General features: G+C 38.1%; 2 protein-coding genes across 7 annotated transcripts in view; one reads left to right on the forward strand and one right to left on the reverse strand.

The window, feature by feature from the left end:
• LOC135199392 (protein YIF1B-B-like) overlaps positions 1-20,678 on the reverse strand; it is a 143,323-nt gene that overhangs the window by 99,133 nt on the left and 23,512 nt on the right. The window contains exons 1-2 of one of the 5 annotated variants that reach the window (XM_064227384.1): positions 6,305-6,376; positions 2,241-2,405 (exon numbers count right to left, since the gene is read on the reverse strand). The exons of 1 other annotated variant lie outside the window; for it this stretch is intronic. Coding sequence is in view for 2 of the 4 variants with exons in the window: in XM_064227381.1 (XP_064083451.1) it covers positions 6,168-6,207 (40 nt within the window). In the remaining 2 variants the exon portion in view is untranslated. Of the gene's footprint in view, positions 1-2,240; positions 2,406-6,167; positions 6,450-20,678 lie in introns of those variants that run through there. 3 more of the 5 variants (XM_064227383.1, XM_064227382.1, XM_064227381.1) reach the window with 3 other exon arrangements.
• Positions 10,772-20,678, forward strand: part of LOC135199391 (metallophosphoesterase domain-containing protein 1-like) — a 29,814-nt gene continuing 19,907 nt past the window's right edge. Inside the window, exon 1 of one of the 2 annotated variants that reach the window (XM_064227376.1) lies at positions 10,772-10,953. The gene's annotated coding sequence lies outside the window, so the exon portion shown is untranslated. The remainder of the gene's footprint in view (positions 10,954-20,678) is intronic. The other variant, XM_064227379.1, reaches the window with a different exon arrangement.

Here is a 20,678-nt window from a genome sequence, read left to right on the forward strand (position 1 = left end):
TCTAACAAGAGGATAACATTCAGGAGAAGGGCGCTTCAAAGCTAACGAGCGCCTACCTGGAGAAGGGCGCTTGCGAGGTTCCTGGTGCCTACCAAGAGATGAACGGTCAGGAGTAGTGCGTCTAGAAGAGGGAGAGCGCCTACACGGAGAAGGGCGCTTTAAAGACTCTTGTCGTCTGCCCTGAGGAGAATAATCAGGAGTATGAAGCCTTAAAAGAGACGAGCGCCTACTAGGAGATCGACGTGCAGTAGGCTCTTGGCGCCTACCTTGCAGGGAGCGGCTAACAGCAGGACGCCTATCAGGCGCACGGCTCCTACCAGACTCTTGACGCCTGTAAGGAGAGAAGTCACGATCCGACACTCGAGGAGAGCGACATCTGGAAGAAGAACGCCTACTTGGGCGCCTTCTAGGTTCTTGAGGCTGCTGAGGAGAAGTCCCACGCGAGGGAGTCGAAGAAATAGCGTGATGTGCAGGCGCAGTGTGCTTACCGGAAGCGGGAATCCAATCTGGAGAAAAAACTTCTTTCTCCATAGAGCGTCCGACCGATGTTTGGCGCCTTGAAGTCGAAAGAGAGCCAGGAGAGCGAGGGCGCTCATGTGAGCCCCTACCTTCATACGAAAACTCCCCATATGAAGGAGACCGCCTAAAAAGAGGAGAACGATCCTCTGAAGAGTGGCGCCTAGATCTCTTGATCGGAAGAGAAATGTCCTTCTTCCTACGTGATCTAAATGCTAGAGAATCTGCCAGCGCCGTGATCTGAGCTTGAAGTCCCGCGAGTACTCTAGTAGGAGAATCTTGTTGTTCTTCCTCGGAAGCAGGCGCAGAACGAGGAGCGCGAGAAGAAGAACGATCGCAGGATCTCTTGGGTTTCTTCGCCTCCACCGACGATTCTTCCGGGAAAACCTCCGGACTAGAAGCCAAAGGACTGCAGGGAGCCTTCCAAGCCCTCTTCAACGGGCGCGACGCATCCGGGGAGTTCCAACCTCTCTTCGGAGAGGGAGACGACGAAGAGGAGAAGCATTGGCGTAGGAGCTCCTTCTTGTAGCGATCCGAGGCAGCCTGGGAGCGTACTTCAGGATCTGCCGAGGGGACGCCTGACCGGTGGGGGTTCTCCCTAGCCCTCTTGCGGCTTTCGGCTTTCCTACTCCACTGGAACTGGGAGTCTGGAAGAGGCCTAGGCCTAGAGGCACTAAGGAGCCGGTCAGACGCACCCTCCACAACACTGGGGACACTGCACTGATCACTAACACTCTCCTTACCTTCCAACTGACGAATCTTCTGATCCATAGATAGAATCGTGGCTCTTAGAGCCGCCGCCTCCGAAGACGAATCTTCGGCTTCGGTGCGGGGAGCAGGGGCTGCAACTTGGAGAGAAGTTTCTACTTCTACATTAGTCATAGGATCCACATCCAACTCACTCATTCTAGACCTACTAGAACTTCTAGAGGAAGCCTTAAGTACTCTATCATGTTCCAACTTCCTAACATAAGAAGAGAGAGCCTTATATTCTTCTTCATTCAATACCTTACATTCACTACAAGGGTTAGCAAAAGAACATTCATTCCCCCTGCATTTCATGCAAACCGTGTGAGGGTCCACCAAAGCTTTCGGCAACCTCACCTTACATCCTTCATTCACGCAAAACAGAAGTTTTAGCTACTGAATCTAGGTCAGACATCGTTAAAGAAAATCCAAATCAAAATCAAAACGGTCCACAATTACCGTATGCCAAGCCAAACAAAGCGAATACGTCACCAAAAGAAGTCCAAATTAACTCCAGGCAAGCGAGAATCGAAAAACTATCGAGAGGAACCGACAACAGTTGTTATCGTTCCCGCTACAGAGAAAAATCTGACAAGCAAGGGGGATTGGTTCGTACATCCGCCACCCAGCGACGGGTAAGGTAGACCACCTGACCTACCTGTCGCGTGTGCTGCGAGATTTGAAATTCTGTCGGGAACGTCGGAGACTATAGCTAAGTATATATCTGACAGGGAAGTTCATGTACAAAAAATCATGTTTTGTACACACCCCACACATATGTAATTAAAAAATGAACATGATAAATACATATCTAGGTTACAGTAAATATCCGACAGATTTTAGTCACCTTTTTGTATTGAGCATACATTAAGGGACTTATGCTATGGACAGATGAAAAACTTAAAATAATGAGAACTAATATTTAAGTGAAATATACAAAATTAAATTCATTATACATTATTGTAATTTAACCTAACCCAATTTTGGACATGGACTATACAGGTACTCCTCTTTAACGACGTTTCCATTCCAGCAACCACATCATTGTTAAATGCATTACTCTCCTTATTTCGACCAATAGCATTAATTTTCAGTCATACACTGGTCCTCCTGTATTCGTGGGGGATATGTACCAGACCCCTCTGCAAATAGTTAGAATCCATGAATAGTTGGAACCCCTATAAAAATGCTGAAAACAGCCTGTTTTGTTAGTTAAAATTCAAGAAAAACCCACAAAAACTTATTACACCTAGTTTTTTTATATAGTTTTATCACAAAAAGTGCATTTTATAATGAAATTGATAAAAAACAACAACAACAGGAATTTGAGGATATTTCTCATAGAAAAATACTGCGAATAGGCAAATTTCTCACGAATAAGGGATAGACATGATCCAGAGAGAAATCTGTGAATACGTAAGTCCATGAATCCAGAGAACACAAATAAGTGGGCCCACTGTATATTATACACAGAACTAGCCTACTACTTGGCAAAGTTCTGACAACATTTTTTTATCATTTTATTACTCATATATTTTAACTTCATCACTTCATAAATTCATAATGTATAATTTTCTTTAAAGTACTGTAGTTTACTTAACAAATTTAGCCTACATTCTCGAGTTAGCCTACTAGTTAGTCGATACAATACTAAGTCAATACAGTACTAAACTTTTCTAAGAATCTGCATATTATTTAGCATTGACTTTCATATTCTAATTTGGTATTTCATAATTATCGCTATTAGTTTCTTCATCAATTATCTTTATTGTAAAGGGTAGCACGATGAAAATAATAATGAATGAATTTCGGCAATCACAGGGCATTTGAAGGTTGCTGTCAAAACTTAAACAAAGCACTGCGCCATCTATTGAGGAAAGTGAACACTAAACTATTCGCTAATGGGATAAGCATTTTCTAGCATTGATAAAGTTTTACGCTTGCACTTCTTACCTCTAGTATCATCTGATCTCTTGGGTGACATATCGAATACTATGTAAATACACAGTTGTATAAAAAATGATTAAACTGTATTACATGAACGTCTTTCAAGCATACTAAGAGTAAGGGATTTGTGCATGCCAAATGTCTCATTGTTTTGATGAAAAAGATTGACTAGTTAGAGACTTCCCAAGTGGAATAGTAGTTAAAAAAACAAACTGGTTATTGGTACAGCAGCCGTATCCTGATCGTGATAGATATTGGTAGTACAGCTGTGAATTACACATGCGCAAACCCTTGTTTACCACCTCAGGAATATCATTGACAGCAAGAAGATGGTGACCGAGCAACATGAACCGTGTAATAATAGCTTTTATCAATTTTTGTCAAAAACAGATGTTTTCAGGTTTCAACAAGCTGAAAATGGCAATAGACGTTTACGAAGTCACACTTTTAGAAATGGTGTATCCGTAGGTCACGAACAATCGAATCGGCACTGAAAAGAGCTCCAAAGAGGAGATTCAAAGAAGATTTGAAGCCTAGCTAGTAAAGTAGTGCAGCAGTCAGCAGTGCATCCAATATTGGAAACATGCTGTTAATATAGACCTGGTCTGGAAAATTACTAACGATTGATTAGGCCGTTTACCAGAGGATCAATCAACTTTGGTAGTTTTCCTTACCAACATGGATAGAGCAGAGCACAATTTCTGTGTACTTCAAATCTTCTTTGAATCTCCTCTTCGGAGCTATTTTCAGGGCCAATTTGATCGTTCGTGACCTACAGACATACAATTTCTGGAAGTTTGACTCTTCGTAGATGTCTCTTGCCTTTTTCAGCTTGTTAAAACCTGAAAACATCTGTTTTCTGACAAAAACTTATGTATTATTACACAGTTCAGAGGAAATTCAAAGAAGATTTGAAGTACACAGATAGATTAGTTTAGTTTTATTTTTCATGTATACAGTATAGTCAAAATCTAAGTTGTCTTACTGTGATTTTTTAAATTTTCATTTACTGTCAAAATGTTTTGGTGCTTTGGTGATGACAGCGGTGTTTCACTTTGACATTTAGAATAGAACATGTTCAGCAAAACAATTAAGTTCGACTATTATTACTACTGTTGCTGATCTTCTAGTGCTGTACCTATAGCTCTTAGCAACAGTGTACGGCAACTGCTGCATGATTAGAGAGTCAAGAGCACATAACGGCACCACTGACAGAATCTGACGTACCCCCACCACACTATGTTATGTATACGGCAGGAAGTCTGAAACTGACAAATGCGCAATTCACAGCCGTACCAATATCTATCGCGATCAGTATACGGCTGCCGTACCAATATCCTGTACCTTAAAAAAAAATATATTTATTTTCAAGTAAATATAAAAAACACATTTGATTTCACACATTTTCTTTTCAGTACTAAGAATTCACAAATTTTTTCTTCATTACTAAGAATTATTCTCACTAAAACAAAGGAGATTTAGCATAATTTTTGCTGTCTTGAAGTTGTAAACAAACGTGGCGCCACCCGTTCAGCATGGAGGCTGAATCAAGCCAACCAGCGGAGTTTCCGGACCATAGAATGCTGACTTTAAAAGGTTCAACTATATAGCTTTTCTTTAAAAATCATATTAAAGCCTTACTTATTGTTTTAACCATAGATTTCAAGGTTTTCAAAACTTAGGCTTAGCTAGATTACTGACACTGAATAGCCTTTCCCTTGGCCACCATTGGCAGTTTTTAATTTCATTTTGTGGTTTTTTTTCTCTTTCATAACTCTAAGTTGTTGTAAAAAGAATATGTCGTTAAATGAGGAGTACCTGTAATTAAGTTTAAGCAAAAGTGCAAAACATTACTTATCCTAATACTATTCTCTTTACATTTTAATTCATTTTTATCTATCTGTTAATTTATTAATTCTTTAAAAAATAAAAGGTGTCTCTTCTTTCAGTAATTCCCTTTATCTACCTCATCTTACTTCTCCTTGATGAGCTCCTTCATATTCTTTGGAAGGTTGAATTTCAAGTCAATGGCGTCTGTGGTGGGCTTCTTGTTCAAAATGAATAGGGTTCACCCTCTGAATAATAAGACCTAATGTTCTGTGTGAATAGAGTTCATCTTCAGAATTTAATAATAATAATATGCCTTAGCCTAAATCAACTCAGAATTACAATCATAACCACGTGGTAGACTAGCCTAATAGCCATTAGCCCTATTTTGGGCTAGGAAGCTATGGAACCATGCCCTAACCTAGCCCCAGCCTAGCCTACGTCAAGCAAAGGTGACCCGACAATCTTGGAGGTAATCAAAGGGTTAGTACCTAGCTAAGTAGTAAATACTAGCTAGGGTAAAAAACCGCATGGTAAAGGGGTGGACCATGTACGATCAATGTGTACAACCCCAAGAAAAGTACATTATAACGCGTCCTGACACCGGAGTAGAGGTCTTTAGCTCCGTTTCTCACCAACAACAAGTCGCGTCTGATGCCCATCTCCGATGTCAGGACACGTTATAATGTACTTTTTTGAGGGTTGTACACATTGATCGTACATGGTCCACCCCTGTACCATGCGGTTTTTTACCCTAGGTACTACCTATAGGCTAGGTAGTAGTATTAATACTAATAGCAGATGTGGTGTAGACTGAACTACTATAGCCTATTTAGGTAGCCTGACCTAACCTAACCTTGCCTACGTCGAGCGTCCTAATAGTAGGTAGGTGGTACCTGTAGGTAGGTACTTAGGGCTAGATAGGTATGTAGCTAGCCTAGTAGGTAGGTAGCCTAGTAGTAGGTAGCCTAGTAGCAGGTGTGGTGTGGCGCCAGTGCTGGAGGTGGTGGTGGTGGTAGTAGTAGTAGAGACAGTAATAAAAGTAGTAGTAGTAGTAGTGATAGGAGACTACCATAACAGCAAAAAAGGCGAACAAACAAAGGGCAACATGCTGCTGACGGAGAACGTACACTTACGCTGCCTCACGCCCGTCACCACCGGGAAGTCCATATTTATTCTATTAATATCTATTTATTCCTCCTTTTTGGGGGCCCAACACCGAAAAAAACCCCACGAGATATATTGAAAAAAAATGGACCACACTCACGCAAAACAGGGGCACACAACAATATATATTTTTTAAGGGGCACAGCCGAAGATGTTGACAACTTCCCTCAGCTCCTGGTCACTCTCAGGCCCCAGAAGGGTTTAAAACCGTGCCTTCGGGATCCAACGCCCCTCCGTTGTTGCCACAAGACGTGGAAGGTCTCCAGTTCCTGTAGTGCTCCTCTCAAAGCATGGTGATGAAATTAATTTTTTCGATGAAAATCTTCATTCCTATCAATAAATCAGTACTATTATTAACAAATAACTAATCTAAATTACAATAATTGTTGTTTACAGCTCTTAAGTAAATTACGAAAATGTCTCTTGCACATTTTAGGGTGTGGCCCTTTCCCCTTAAAAATGGCGATCATACCCTCGATTTAGGACAAAATAATCGCATTTTACATTACAAATCCCAAATTTTCTCACTTATAATACCTTTTTTAAGTATACATTAAATATGAATTAATCTTCTGCGTATTCTAGAAAATATGGTTGAGATATATTACTAAAATATAGAACAAACCACCGAAAACGGTCATGGTGATCCCTACTTGTTTCGAAAACCCAGAGGTTAAGCCCAAATTTGAGGGTCCAAGTGCCAACACTATAGTCGGTTGTTTCCACCCATGACAGTGAGCTGTCAGCGGCCGTAAATCAACGAGAATTTGGCAGGAATGGACAGTTTGTCTCGTCCCGAGAGTTATTTAATGTTTATCGAAGCAGATTACGCAGATGACAGCTACAGAGAGGATAAGTGACCGTAAAAAGTTTCATTTTAAAGTTAGCGGTAGCTCATAAGTGTCAAACCTGACACATATTCTACCAAGTGCGATGCATTCATTCGGCGCTGGCACAGGGAATAATAATAAAATATATTTTAACGTTCTTTCTGGCTTATCGGGAACTAATTTGCATTTTATTACGATCCTTTATCGTAGAAACATAATCCTTTAGTTTCTTTATAGTCCTTTAGGCTGGAATTACTGCGATAAGTGTCACCCGAACGATTTTATACATATAGGACTTTAACTTGGCTTACATAATGATATCAGGCCTGTATTCCGTTACATATCAATAGTGAACTTACATATTTCAAAGAGTAACTGTATAGACGAAAAATGGAATTGCACGGAAGATAGCGTGTGTCAATATGATTAAAGAGAAACCTAACACACACACACACACACACACACACACACACACACACACACACACACACACACACACACACACATATATAGAATTTATTTATTTTATTATTATTATTTATTTATTTTTATTTATTTAGAATATATCTATATATATATTTATATATAATATATATATATATATATATATTATATGTGTGTGTGTGTGTGTAAATGTGTGTGTGGTGTGTGTATGTGTGTGCGTGTGTGTGTCTGTGTGTGTGTTAGGTTTCTCTTTAAAGTATGTAAGTTCACTACTGATATGTAACGGAATACAGCCCTGATATCATTATGTAAGCCAAGTAAAAGTCCTTTATGTATAAAATCGTTCGGGTGACACTTATCGCAGTAATTCCAGGCTAAAGGACTATATAGAGAAACTAAAGGATTATGTTTCTACGATAAAGGATCGTGAATAAAATGCAAATTAGTTCCCGATAAGCCAGAAAGAACGTTAAAATATATTTTATTATTATTCCCCGTGCCAGTGTAAGGACAACGCTTATTCACAATTTTCTCTGTATGTAGTTCATCACTCGCGTTGTTCTTACTTCCCTCTGCGAGGGCGTTCAGTGGGCTTTCCGCCAGTGTATATAGCTTGTACAATCATATTTTGTATACTTTTATATTGTGTATCACATGTCTCTCAAGAAACACAAATCGGGTCTCGCCGACCCACTTTTATTCTCTCGCGGGTCGGTAAGCACATTTCCGTCCGCATGTTGTATATTTAAATTTCCCTTGCCTGTAATAAAGTTTTACGGGCTGCTCTGTGAGCAAGAGCCCGTGCTGACACAAGGTCAGCTAAATCAAAAACAACAACAAGTAATAAAGTCTCCTACGGGCTGCCCCGTGAGCAAGAGCCCGTGCTGGCATAAAGCCAGCTTAATCAACAACAACAACAACAACATAATAATAATAATAAAGTCAGTACACTTCTACCTGCCTCTTTGTCCACTCCTCACACCAGCCCCGAATGAATGAATCGCACACACACACACACATATATCTATATATATATATATATATATATATATATATATATATATATATATATATATATATATATATATATGTGTGTGTGTGTGTGTGTGTGTGTGTGTGTGTGTGTAACTGAATCACGAAAGTTCGGAACGTGATAAATCCATAAATAAAGGTACGTATAAGCCACGAGGGAAAAAACTCTGTTGTTTATTTTTTCCCTCGTGGCTTATACCTTTATATATGTATATATATATATATATATATATATATATATATATATATATATATATATATATACGTATTACATATATAAAGGATAAATCTCAAAAATTATTCAAAAAGCGCAAATACTTTTGTATAAACTGTGATACATGACATATTAAATGTAGATGGTCTCTCTCTCTCTCTCTCTCTCTCTCTCCACCTTATTTTTCCACGCATCAAGAATACTCCTCCCTTTATTTCTCTTCTCTCTCATCTCCTCTCGCCTCATCTCAATCAAAACCTCTCTCTCCTCTCTCTCCTCTCACTCGCTCGTCTCTCTCTCATCTCTCTCTCTCTCACTCTCATGCCCAATCACGTAGACAGAGAGCAAAGAGTAAGCACAATATAGTACGCAAGACTGAATCCTTATGAATGAGCCGAAAGAGGAAATGAATGGACACAATTCTACACACGTTATATACGTCATCCTCCCTCGAGCGTAAGCCAGGAAATAGTAGTAAAACTAATATTATATAATACTATAAATATTAGTAGCCTACTATTGTTACGTCGACTGCCTAGATTCGTAGACCAGTAAATAGTACTATAAATATTAGTTCTATCTTTACATAGTTGACTGTCTAGATCCGTAAACCAGGACATAGTTGTACTATAGATATTAGTACTACCTTTACCATGAATATCTAGATCCGTCAACCAGGAAATATTAGTTGAGTAGTAATCTGATAATTAGTTATTTTTGCGCTGGTTTTCTAAATTCGAAAAGAATTAGCAGGGAAGATAATTCAGTTTTTTTTTTTCAAAACGAATGATTGAAAGACCACAGTTTGATGGAATTAAGATATAACTTAAAAAGAAAACGTTCTTTCAAATTATAGTTTTAAAATCTAATTATTTAAAGGCCATAGTTTAAATAAGAAATAGAGTTTTAATTTGTTTTTAACAAATTCTAGACGTGTAATTAATTTTTCACAAAATTACTCAATCTTTGAGCTGCTCAGTAACACAAATTTTTATTAAGTTCTGATAACTGCAGTCGACCAACCACCAGGTACATAATTCCCAACTGAGGTCAACATACACATAATAGAATGGTCATGAAATGGTGCCAAGTCATTCTCACTTTCCTGTGGAATCGATTTCGTTTTTTTATTATTATGATTAGCCATTATGATGACTACCTAATACTAGCTATTAACCAGCAGGTTGCCAAGACATGATGTGACATCTTGAGACTAGTGGGTGGCTGGTAGGTTGCCAGGACATGATTTGTATTTTTGAGACTCGTTGGCTATTGCACCGATCCAAATATTGGTGGAAAAGCGTTCAAATGTCTACACCAGAACTTTCAACCCTTGAAAAGTCGAATATTACCTTTTATAACAAATGAATTCATAATCATCTGTTGATGGGTAGATTGCCAGGTCATGATCTGCAACCTTAAGACTCGTTGGCAATTGCACTTATCCACGTAATGGTTGGCTGACAGATTTCAAGGGTCCACACAAGATTCTCAGATCTTCAGTAAAGTAAATTCATAAATTATTTAACCGACTCTTTTCATACATTTCCTGATGACTGATTTGTTTTCTTATAGACTCTTGTCCCATTAACCTTCCTGTGACCTTGACATTTGATCTAGTTGAGAGCGGATTCATGTCCAGTTCCTTGATGCAATAAGTCAATAATCTAAAGATCGTTCACTCGCCGTGATAACGAAGACTGTTTTTGGTTGATGGAGTCTTCAGTTGAACGCGTCTCGATCGTTCACGAAGATATATATATATATATATATAATATATATATATATATCTATATATATATATAATATATATAGATATATATATATCTATATATATAATATATTAATATATATATATATATATAACATGTTTGTGTGTGTGTGAGAGAGAGAGATAGAGAGAGAGAGAAATTAGAAATTTCGGCCGGTAACTGACGCCGAAGAAATTTACTTGTATACCTAATCCCGCAAAATTAGTTAAACATTTAATTCACAAACTGGCAACTGCTTTTGGCAGCTGCAACAGTACGCTCTAACCATTCAACAATCCTCTCCGTCTCGGAGACTCGGACAGTCGGATTCAGTCAGTGTTTGGCCGTGATTGTGAAAGGTAGTCGGTACGCTCGTTTCCTTCGCACTTGTAAACAATTGACTACACTCGACGAAGTGAATCTCATAGCCTGTCAGAAACCAGGTGTCTTGAATTAGATATACCTTAAGGATATACAGGTAAGAATCTAATATATTTAAGTGCATGATTACAACACTTTTACAGCCTCCTAACGATATAACACGAAGATTATAGTCCCATAAACAACTATATCCTGTAGGAGCTCAATTTCGTATTCTCAAACAAGGTCAAGTATCGCCATGCCCTTGGCATGTGCCGGTGCCTCAACCTGCGTTATGCAAAGGTCAATACGTATTATTATCTGCGCCTTCGTCGCCTTCTGCTTCCGCTGCTGCTGCAGGCACTGGTATACCTACTATTGATTTCTGCTTCGGTTATAACGCTTAGTTGGAATGCTCAGGCACAGGCCATGACGTTCAGACGTTCCTCCGTACCCTTTGTTTCAATTCAGAATATATAGTATAAATTTGAAGACACTTTCATTCTCTCTCTCTCTCTCTCTCTCTCTCTCTCTCTCTCTCCCGAAAAAAGTTAGTAAGTATCCCTTGCTGAATGTTTTTGCAAAATGTAATGCACTATTGATGTCGGCTTACAAGCAAACCTGCTAATCTCTCTCTCTCTCTCTAATATATTATATTTCATATATATATATATATATATATATATATATATATATATAGATATATATATATATATATATATATATATATATAACACACACGAAAGGATTAAGAAGAAAGCTTAGCCGAATGCTATTACAAAAAAGTGATGTATTGATGTTGGTCTACAAGAAATGCTCTCTCTCTCTCTCTCTCTCTCTAATCTAAGTTAGTACGGAAACTACGTTGAATGTAGTTAAAAAAAATTATGTACTACTGAGGTCGATCTACATGAAACTCCCTACGCCCTCTCTCTCTCTCTCTCTCTCTCTCGGGTAATAGTCGCATTACAAGTTAGACCAATGTCTTGGTAAACGCGCGTCGCTGCTGTTGAGAGAGAGAGAGAGGTGGGTGGCGGGGGAATTTTGGGGCTTCCTTAGCAAATCTTCAGGTCACTGTAAGTGTCAAAAGAGGCACGTGGATAAGTCCTGCATGGTGCCTTCATTCCAGACTTATCTGGTTCCAGACCCTCAAATATTCAGTAAGTTCCTCCCTGAAGCTGCCTGATGCACGTTGTTTTCGTTACATTTTTAAAATGACTGAGTTTTGGTGACAGTTAGTGAATTTAACTGATTGCTATTCTTAATATTGTTATTTAGTTATATAGAAGCTGGATAACCATTATAATACGCCAGACTGACTGTGCAACAGTTATGCAGGAAGGCACATTACAAGCTGTGGCCCTATTGTGTGTGTGTGTGTGTGTGTATATATATATATATATATATATATATATATATATATATATATATATGTGTGTGTGTGTGTATATATATATATATATATATGTATAATTTTTTATTTATTCTTTTTTAGTACTGATTGTAAAAACCAACACAGATCCGTTTCTGATTGGCCGAGGCATTCAAACCGCAACCTCTAGCAACGAGCAGCCAACCAATCCAGCCAATCACGATTTCGGTTCAGTGACATCATCTGCAGAAATTTACCGACAGTTCCGAAAAAATAAAACAAGTCCACAAGTTTTTATTCCTATTTTGCCGTGTATCTCCTCAGAGCTCTTATCACATTACTGCGGAAGTTACGTAATTGTGAAAACCTTCTACGCGGCCGAGTAATTTCTTTGTAATCCTGCGCAACAGGATGCGTTGTGAGAGAGGAAAAAAATAACCTGATTGTGTGAAGTGATGAAATTTGGGAACTTGACTGAGAAACATGACGTCAAGTAAGTTTAATGAGAAGCCTAACTTGAGTGAATTCATGGAGAATCAGTAAGATTATCTTAAGATAAGTGGCAGAGAATCTTTAAATCAATCAGTGAGACACTTAAGGATAAGGATTATTCAGTGTATTGGACTGTAAAGGATTTATTAATTTCTTTTCTACCTGAGGACCTAAATGAGGATGGTAATTGACTTCTATCTAAAGTTTCTGGGACTTGTAAGCACTGCAGAACATAGTCCATTTGAAGAAGACATTAAAATGTTTTAATGTCTTTAAAGGTTACTAAATTGATTTATTTATCTTGTTAAAATGCTATGGTTTCATATTGATCTGTAAGATCAATTTAATGTCTTATAACAATATTATTGTTATGATTCTCATTAGATGATTTACATTCGCTAACAAAACTACGTCATTTAATGCATCATCAATAAAATTATTAGATTTATTGCTTAGTAGAATCATTTAATGAGAAGCCTCTCATTCATATGCTTCACTGAATACTCCATGATTTAATTCAAGTAAAGCTTCTCATCTGAAATACTTAACGTAATGTTTCTCGGTCAATTACCCAATTTGCTTCACTTTGTGCAATCTGGTAGCCTCTTTTTTTTTCGTTTGTTTTCCCTTCCCACAATGCATGCAACCTGTTGCCACAGCATTACCAAGAATTTCTTTGCGTCTGTGGGATTGTTTTTGTAACCTTGTAACTTCCGTTGTCAGTGATAAGAAATTCCGAGATATGCCACAAAATAGGAATGAAAACTTCAATTTTTTTATTTTTTTCGGAACTGTCGGTAAATTTCAGCAGATGGTACCACTGAACTTGAATCGTGCTTGGCTGGATGGACGCTCGTTGCCAGAGGTTACTTAATTGCAGTTCGAATGCCTCGGCCAATCAGCAGCAGAATAGGCGATTCATTGATTTTCGCTGCGAGTTTTTACCATCAGGGTTGATAACAAAAATGAAAAAAAAGGCTGGATATTTAATGTGTAGTTACATTAGGCAACTGTAGGTGATATTTTACACACACACACACACACACACACACACACACACACACACACACACACACACACACATATATATATATATATATATATATATATATATATATATATATATATATATATATATATATAATGGGTTGACACTGCTTGTAAGCAGTACATTTCATGCTAATTCTTTTTTAAGTAATAGGTTTAAAGTTTTTAAAATTTGTCTACTATCTTTAAATTAAAGAAATATTTTATGTTAAAAAACTTGTTTACACATATATATATACTATATATATATATATATATATATATATATATATATATATATATATATATATATATATATATTATATTCCATATTCCACCTGATCACTCCCAGGAAATACAATTAACACTGAAAAATTTTGCCTTGACTGGAGGACGACGGGTCAGAACAAATAGAAAAAAAAAAACTAAACTACTCAGGCATAAGGCCGATATTACTGAGGGAGGAATTTACATAAAAGCTGGACTCTAGTTTTAAAAGCACCAGGAACACAAAGGGGGGACTGCTTTCCGATCCACCAGAACACGTGGCTGGAGCAATTCAGTCACAGCGTTTAGAGATTTGTGCAACGGATTAAGATTGCAAGCTTCAAGGATTTCCAATTTCTACCACAGCCAGGCAGAGCGTTTGTCTGCAAATAGAGGACACAGGCATAAGGCAGGGGGGCACACGAGGGCAAATGTTACTCACTACTTTCTTTCAATCAAAAAGGGCACTCATGGGGGGAATGAAATGACTGGGAAATTTACACAAAGAAGACTATTTTGGGGCTTAAATTCACTAGGGGGATGTTACTAGTATCACAGGGGAGTAATTACAGAATTGAGTCCAGATGCGGGGTGGGGGGAATGAGAACTACACAAGTCGCCTTGGAAAAGGAAATGAAATACAGACAAAAGTAAAAACAATTCCCTGGCTGAAATGGACCTTCCCCTTACAGTACCTGAGTAATGAGGGCTGGTCATCTTCTCCTTGATGTCTCCAGGCACTATGGACCTTAAAAATATACTTGGGACTTCCCAGAGCATGGGAAAGCAGGTAAAGGGGGAAGAAGGCGGCGTCTGGTCGGGTGCAGGAGATTTGACCTCTCCGAGGTCTGGTGTTCTGAGAGTGGGATGCTGAGTTCCAGGCTTTTTGAAGTGTTAGCTCTGCAGGGGGCAATTCCAAGAACCAATGGGGGAAGAGATAGCTTTTCCAAGAGAATGGAGAAAATGGATTCTTCCAAAGTGGAAGGGCAACTTGTATATAGCCATAGATGTATTAAACTTGGGTAAAAGACTTTATTTTTACTTGGTTCTGGCTTAAAATCTTGTATTATATATATATATATATATATATATATATATATATATATATATATATATATATATATATATATATGTGTGTGTGTGTGTGTGTGTGTGTGTGTGTGTGTTATATGAAAGAGGGATGTATTAACAATATGTTTTAAATACCGTTGTAAGGTGATGTGCTGTGACATTTCTTAGAATGTAGGGAGTCATCATTTAGCTTCCTTAGAGACAGTGCCCTAAGTGACAAGCCTTGGAAGTGCTAACGCATCCTTCCTCGGGTGGCGTGATGTCAAAACTGTTACTTGTGCATGTCCTGTTGCTACGGGCAGTTGCAAAGGTGACTTCTGAAACTGGTTCTGAGCATTTTCCTGGTGCGTGAACAATGTGTGTGAGTTCGTACATGCGTGCGAGCTTTTTCCCTACAAATGAGAATGTAGGATTACCATGAGGGGAGATCCTTACAGAGGCGACAGTAGCCAAGATGGCTTCTGCAAAAGTACTTTTGAGAAAAGTGTTGTGAATACTGTGTTGAATGGGTAAGCATACTTATTTTTGGCCAAAGGTGTGACTTGTTTGTATTTTGAATATTTATTTCAAAGATGTTCTATTTCATATGACCTTTTGATTTGATTTATAATCTTGTGCTTATCGATATGTTGTCTTGTCTTTTTGTAGGTGATTCTGAGAAAAGGGAACTTATCTGAGAAAGGGGAACTGACTTAATTAGTATGGGAACTTAACTAATGTTTCATGGTGTTACTATGGTGTACTGTGCTATGACTATGCCTAGTTTTATGACTAAGATAATGTTGGATTATTGGAGTAGAAATATGGAGTGGGCTATCTGAGTTTAATCATTCATGTAATCTTTTTGTTAAGAACCTGAGTTATTTAGCTAATACTTTGCTCTTAAATAAATCTATTTTTGTAATTTCATGAGTCTGATTTAATGGCCTTAGGTAATGGGGAGAGAGAGAGAGAGAGAGAGAGAGAGAGAGAGAGAGAGAGAGAGAGAGAGAAGAGAGAGAGAGAGAAAGAGAGGAGGGGGGGTGGGGGTGTTGGTGTTAGTGTTGGAGTGAGAGGAAATGGATGTTGGATCTTATTGCCAGTGCCTAGACGCACGATCCATTGCTACATTTTAAAATAGAAGAACCGAGATTAAAAATCTTCAGTTAAAGTTTGGTGGCTAGTGGTGTTTGAACCATATTACGCCTTTTGTAAGATTAGTAGCAACTTAAAGAGACTGTTTTGAGAGTCTGGTTGTGAAAATGTGTTAGGATTTCAATTAATAGGTGATAAGAATTAAAGTGAAGTCGTTCTGGTACTCAGAGAAGAAATCCAATTAGCATCAGCATTTTGTCTATGTGAGATGCTTCGAGGGTCTGTCTCGCTCAGTTGACATCTGTGAATGTGTGTGTTTGCTAAGTGCTCTCTTGTTCAAGTGCCGGGTCATTCTTACACACGCGAGTATGTGTGTATTAGCGTGTTTTTACATGCGCGAAGTGAGTGTTACATTTTTTTTAGCCCCTTATGTTTTTTTTTTCTCTTTCTAACTTTGTGTATGAATCATTTTTGGAGTTAAAGAGGCAGTTCAGATTACTATATTTTTCCCATAGGAGCAGAACGTGATGAGTTTTTTTCTTGGCACATGTTTAGAGGCGATGCATTCGTCCTTTTTTTCAATACATATGTATGCATATGAATGGTTTCATACATGCAGTTCAGTTCTTGGGGATGCTTGGATTGCATTTTTTTTGGCCCTTGGAGACAGCGCCTCTAATGCATACGTGCGCCTCAGCGCATTTTTTTTTTTTTTTTTTGCTGAGCATCCACGGGGTATTGCCAACGGGAGGGTGAATTTCTTTTTTTCTTTGTGCCGGGGTTAAGGGGGTGAGTTTGGCCTTGAAAGGGAAAGTTCAATGCCACATCAGAGTAAAGAGAAAATTAATATGAATATGGTGCAAGTTTTCCTTACGCTTTGGAGAATGCCTCTATGCAATGGTAGAGGACATGATTATAACTGGGGATACAGAGAATATTTGCTATTGGTGATGTGTCTGGTGATGAATGGTGATGATACTGGAGTTATGGGTGAATGGCAATATTAAAGCCCTTACTGGTGATACCAGAGATATTTTACGGAGATATTTTAAGGGGAATTGTTTACAGGAGATATTTACGTAGAATTATTACTGGAGATATTTACGGGGATTCTGTTAGAGTTCAATGTGGTAATAATTTTGGTGAATGTGACAATGATTCATGGGTGGTGAGATTGGTGAATTTGGTGATACTAACGAGTACTGTATTGGTGAATTTGGTGATGTTGGTGTTATTTCTGATACTAACATGGGTGCTTGTAATGATACTAAGTGATGTTTGTGAATATGGGAGGTAATAACCACAAATTTAATGGTGTTTTATCGGAGGATATTGTGTTAATGTCCATTTCAAGACTATGGTAAAAGTCATATTGAGAATACCTACCGCTCTTCTTTTAGCCCAGGTGTTACTTTGGGTTTCTGTGATAGCCTGGTTTTCCTTTTTTTTTTATGGCTTCAGCAGATAATTGATTGAAGTCTACGTGAGTCGCAGGTGTTACAGGTGTCACGTGAACAGTCAACAGTGCCATTGGCTTTTCTTTTCCCCTTTTAGATGTTAGCCATCGCTGACTTAAGTTTTTTTTAATCGTGGGCAAATTTGAATTTATTTTTCTCTCCGAACAGTTTCTGTAGATTTTTTAATATCTCGGTTCGTGACTTGGAATCATTGTTCGGGAATGTGTTTATAATTTCAGCCGTTTGATGCTGCGAGAGATTTAGGGGAGAATTTTCGCATTTTTGAATGTATACATAATGGCACTACATTTCTTTTTTCTGGATATTTGTGTTCCGGAAATTGTTGGCCTCTTGCACAATTGTCTTTGTGGCATCTTTGCCAGAGATAGGAAACTTGATTAAGTTTCTGGTGGCCTGTGCCGTAGTGAATATGGGGAATCCTTTGCTTAGACTCTTTGGATTTGGAGTTTTGGTTGTAATGAGTTATGGTACACTGATGATTTTTTTTAGAATTCTCGGCAATTTTTTGCCAAGTTTTTGCCCTTTATGCTACACAGAGAGTTTATAGTTTTTACTGTAACTTTGAGCTCCTTAGAGAGGCTTTTCGAGGTTATTTTACTGGAGAATTGGAGATATAATATTTGGCCTCGTGATATTTTGTTTTGTTGGAGATAGTCCATAGTTTAGGCCTATGGTGGTAAGAGCTATGTTTAGTTCAATTATTTTTGCAGTTATTTTGGTGCAAATGGAATCCCTTGTGAGAGGAGATATGTGGCATTATTTTTTTAGTGTATCAGCTAGATGCTTTGAGTGCATTTTTTTTTCGGGGACAGAGTTTCGTTTTTTATTACCCTGCTCGGAGATATAACGAATTTTTGGATACTTGGGTTTTATTCCACATGTGGTTATTGGTGAAATAGAAGGGAATATGGTGATGTGTGGAGGGGAATATTTTTATTGCCGGAGTGGTATTATTATTAATATGGTGATATATAGGTGGCATTAATCTTTGGTGGTGAATTTTTTGTGGTTATGAGTTTTGGAGCTGAATTTCTGTGGTTTTATGAGCCAAAGAAGGGGTTATTGTGGTTCCTTTGGTGTTGTGACTAATGGAGGCGAGTGGCATTACTGCATTGTGGTTTTACGGAGATGTTGCATTTTTTATATTCACCAGTGGTTATTTTGGCGGCATATAATTGTTGAATTGTAATTTTCTGTGGTTTATCCCAAATAGGTGATAATTTGTTTTATATAATTGAGTAATATCATAGGGGAGTTATGTTTTAAGGACAATTTTTTTGGGGCACCTTGGTGATATCCTGGAGATAATTTTGTGAAATGTGCTTATATGATGTTAGTATAGGATTTTTGGAGAATAATGGTTTTCTGAAGTTGCAACTGACTAGACAAATCTATAGTGCGGTTCAAAACACCTGAGGTGTTCACAGGTGGATTGTTGTTGATAATGCTGTGATGAGTCTGGTGGCTGATTTTTTCCTTTGGTGTTGATTACTCGGAGTTTTGCACTATTTTCGGAGATGTACTATGTATGGGGGTTTTTTCCGGTCGTTTCTGGCCGATGAGATATGTTGCGATAGCAAATTCCGTAACGATACATGTTGCATTTAGTGGGGAAAACGTTGGATTATGTGTGTTATATGTATTATGTGTGTACTGTAATGGAAAAAGTTCACTTATTATTGTTGCTATTATTTTTTTTTTTTGTTCTTTTCCTACGAGATTTGTCGTAATTGGAGTTAAGCTTACATAGCATTTCTGTTTTGGACAGGAGACATGATTTGTCTGGGTATGTGAATTAGATGGAAGGGTGTTCAGCATTATATTTCATGGAGGTTAATTATATAAGCAGTAAAAAGCTTTTGCTGTTAGACAGTAAAAGAGTTCTTACTGATTTTGTGGGTTACTGAAACATCAGAGCTTGAGAGAACATTTTTAGTGATAATTTGGGGCTGGTTCTGTTAGGTTTTTTTTTCTCGGGCTCATTTTTTTTTTTTTTGTGAGTAATGTGAGTTTAAATGTGATGACAGTAGTCCGTACAGTTTTTGTGATTTCTTACGGGGTTGGCGGGCTTTTTTTTTTATGTTATTGGAGAATTTAATATTTTCTTTACGTGGTTATGATAGTGATTTATGATTTAGCGATCTTATGGAGTTCCTTCACGAGTTGTAGTTAGAAATTAGTTCAGTGGTCATATTAGTGGTGTTAAACGGAAAATGTTCAGTAAGTGTTTCTTAGAATTTTTGAGGTCATTATTTGACAGATGTATGTCTAGGGTTAATTCTTCTTTAATTGACTGATGACATGACTGACATACTGAAACACCATAAACACCTTCAGCAAGACGTCCTTCAACTACTACAGAGATGTATGTTGCTGATGTTGCCCACATGCGAGAGTTTCGACGAGTCTGCGGGGTTTTACACTGCTTTTGGACTACGGAAGTCATCAGTTGTCTTTCATGGGGAGACGTTTTGCCTTTCTACAGCATGTTTCACGTGTCTGTGCAGTTGCAGTTGCAGACACACGGGAGAATCGAGAATTCAAGATGGAAAAATGTTTTTCTGCAGTCAACTGTTATTATAGCCCGGATACAGGCTGTTCAAGATAATGTGTGATAGACATTGTACTGCCAAAGACGTGCAGTTCTTTTTTATGGTGTTTTATGAGCTGGCCAATGTGTTTTATATGCATGAGCTGTTTTATGTGAGCTATGGCTAGGCAGGTGCTAGCATTCTTGGGTGGTCGAGCATCTGTTATATAAAAGAGGGATGTATTAACAATATGTTTTAAATACCATTGTAAGGTGATGTGCTGTGACATTTCTTAGAATGTAGGGAGTCATCGTTTAGCTTCCTTAGAGACAGTGCCCTAAGTGACAAGCCTTGGAAGTGCTAACACATCCTTCCTCGGGTGGCGTGATGTCAAAACTACTACTTGTGCATGTCCTGTTGATGCGGGCGGTTGCAGAGGTGGCTTCTGAAACTGGTTCTGAGCAGTTTCCTGGTGTGTGAACAATGTGTGTGAGTTCGTACATGTGTGCGAGCTTTTTCCCTACAAATGAGA

The sequence above is a fragment of the Macrobrachium nipponense genome, chromosome 25 (genome assembly GCF_015104395.2).
Source record: "Macrobrachium nipponense isolate FS-2020 chromosome 25, ASM1510439v2, whole genome shotgun sequence".
Taxonomy (NCBI): Eukaryota; Metazoa; Arthropoda; class Malacostraca; order Decapoda; family Palaemonidae; genus Macrobrachium; species Macrobrachium nipponense.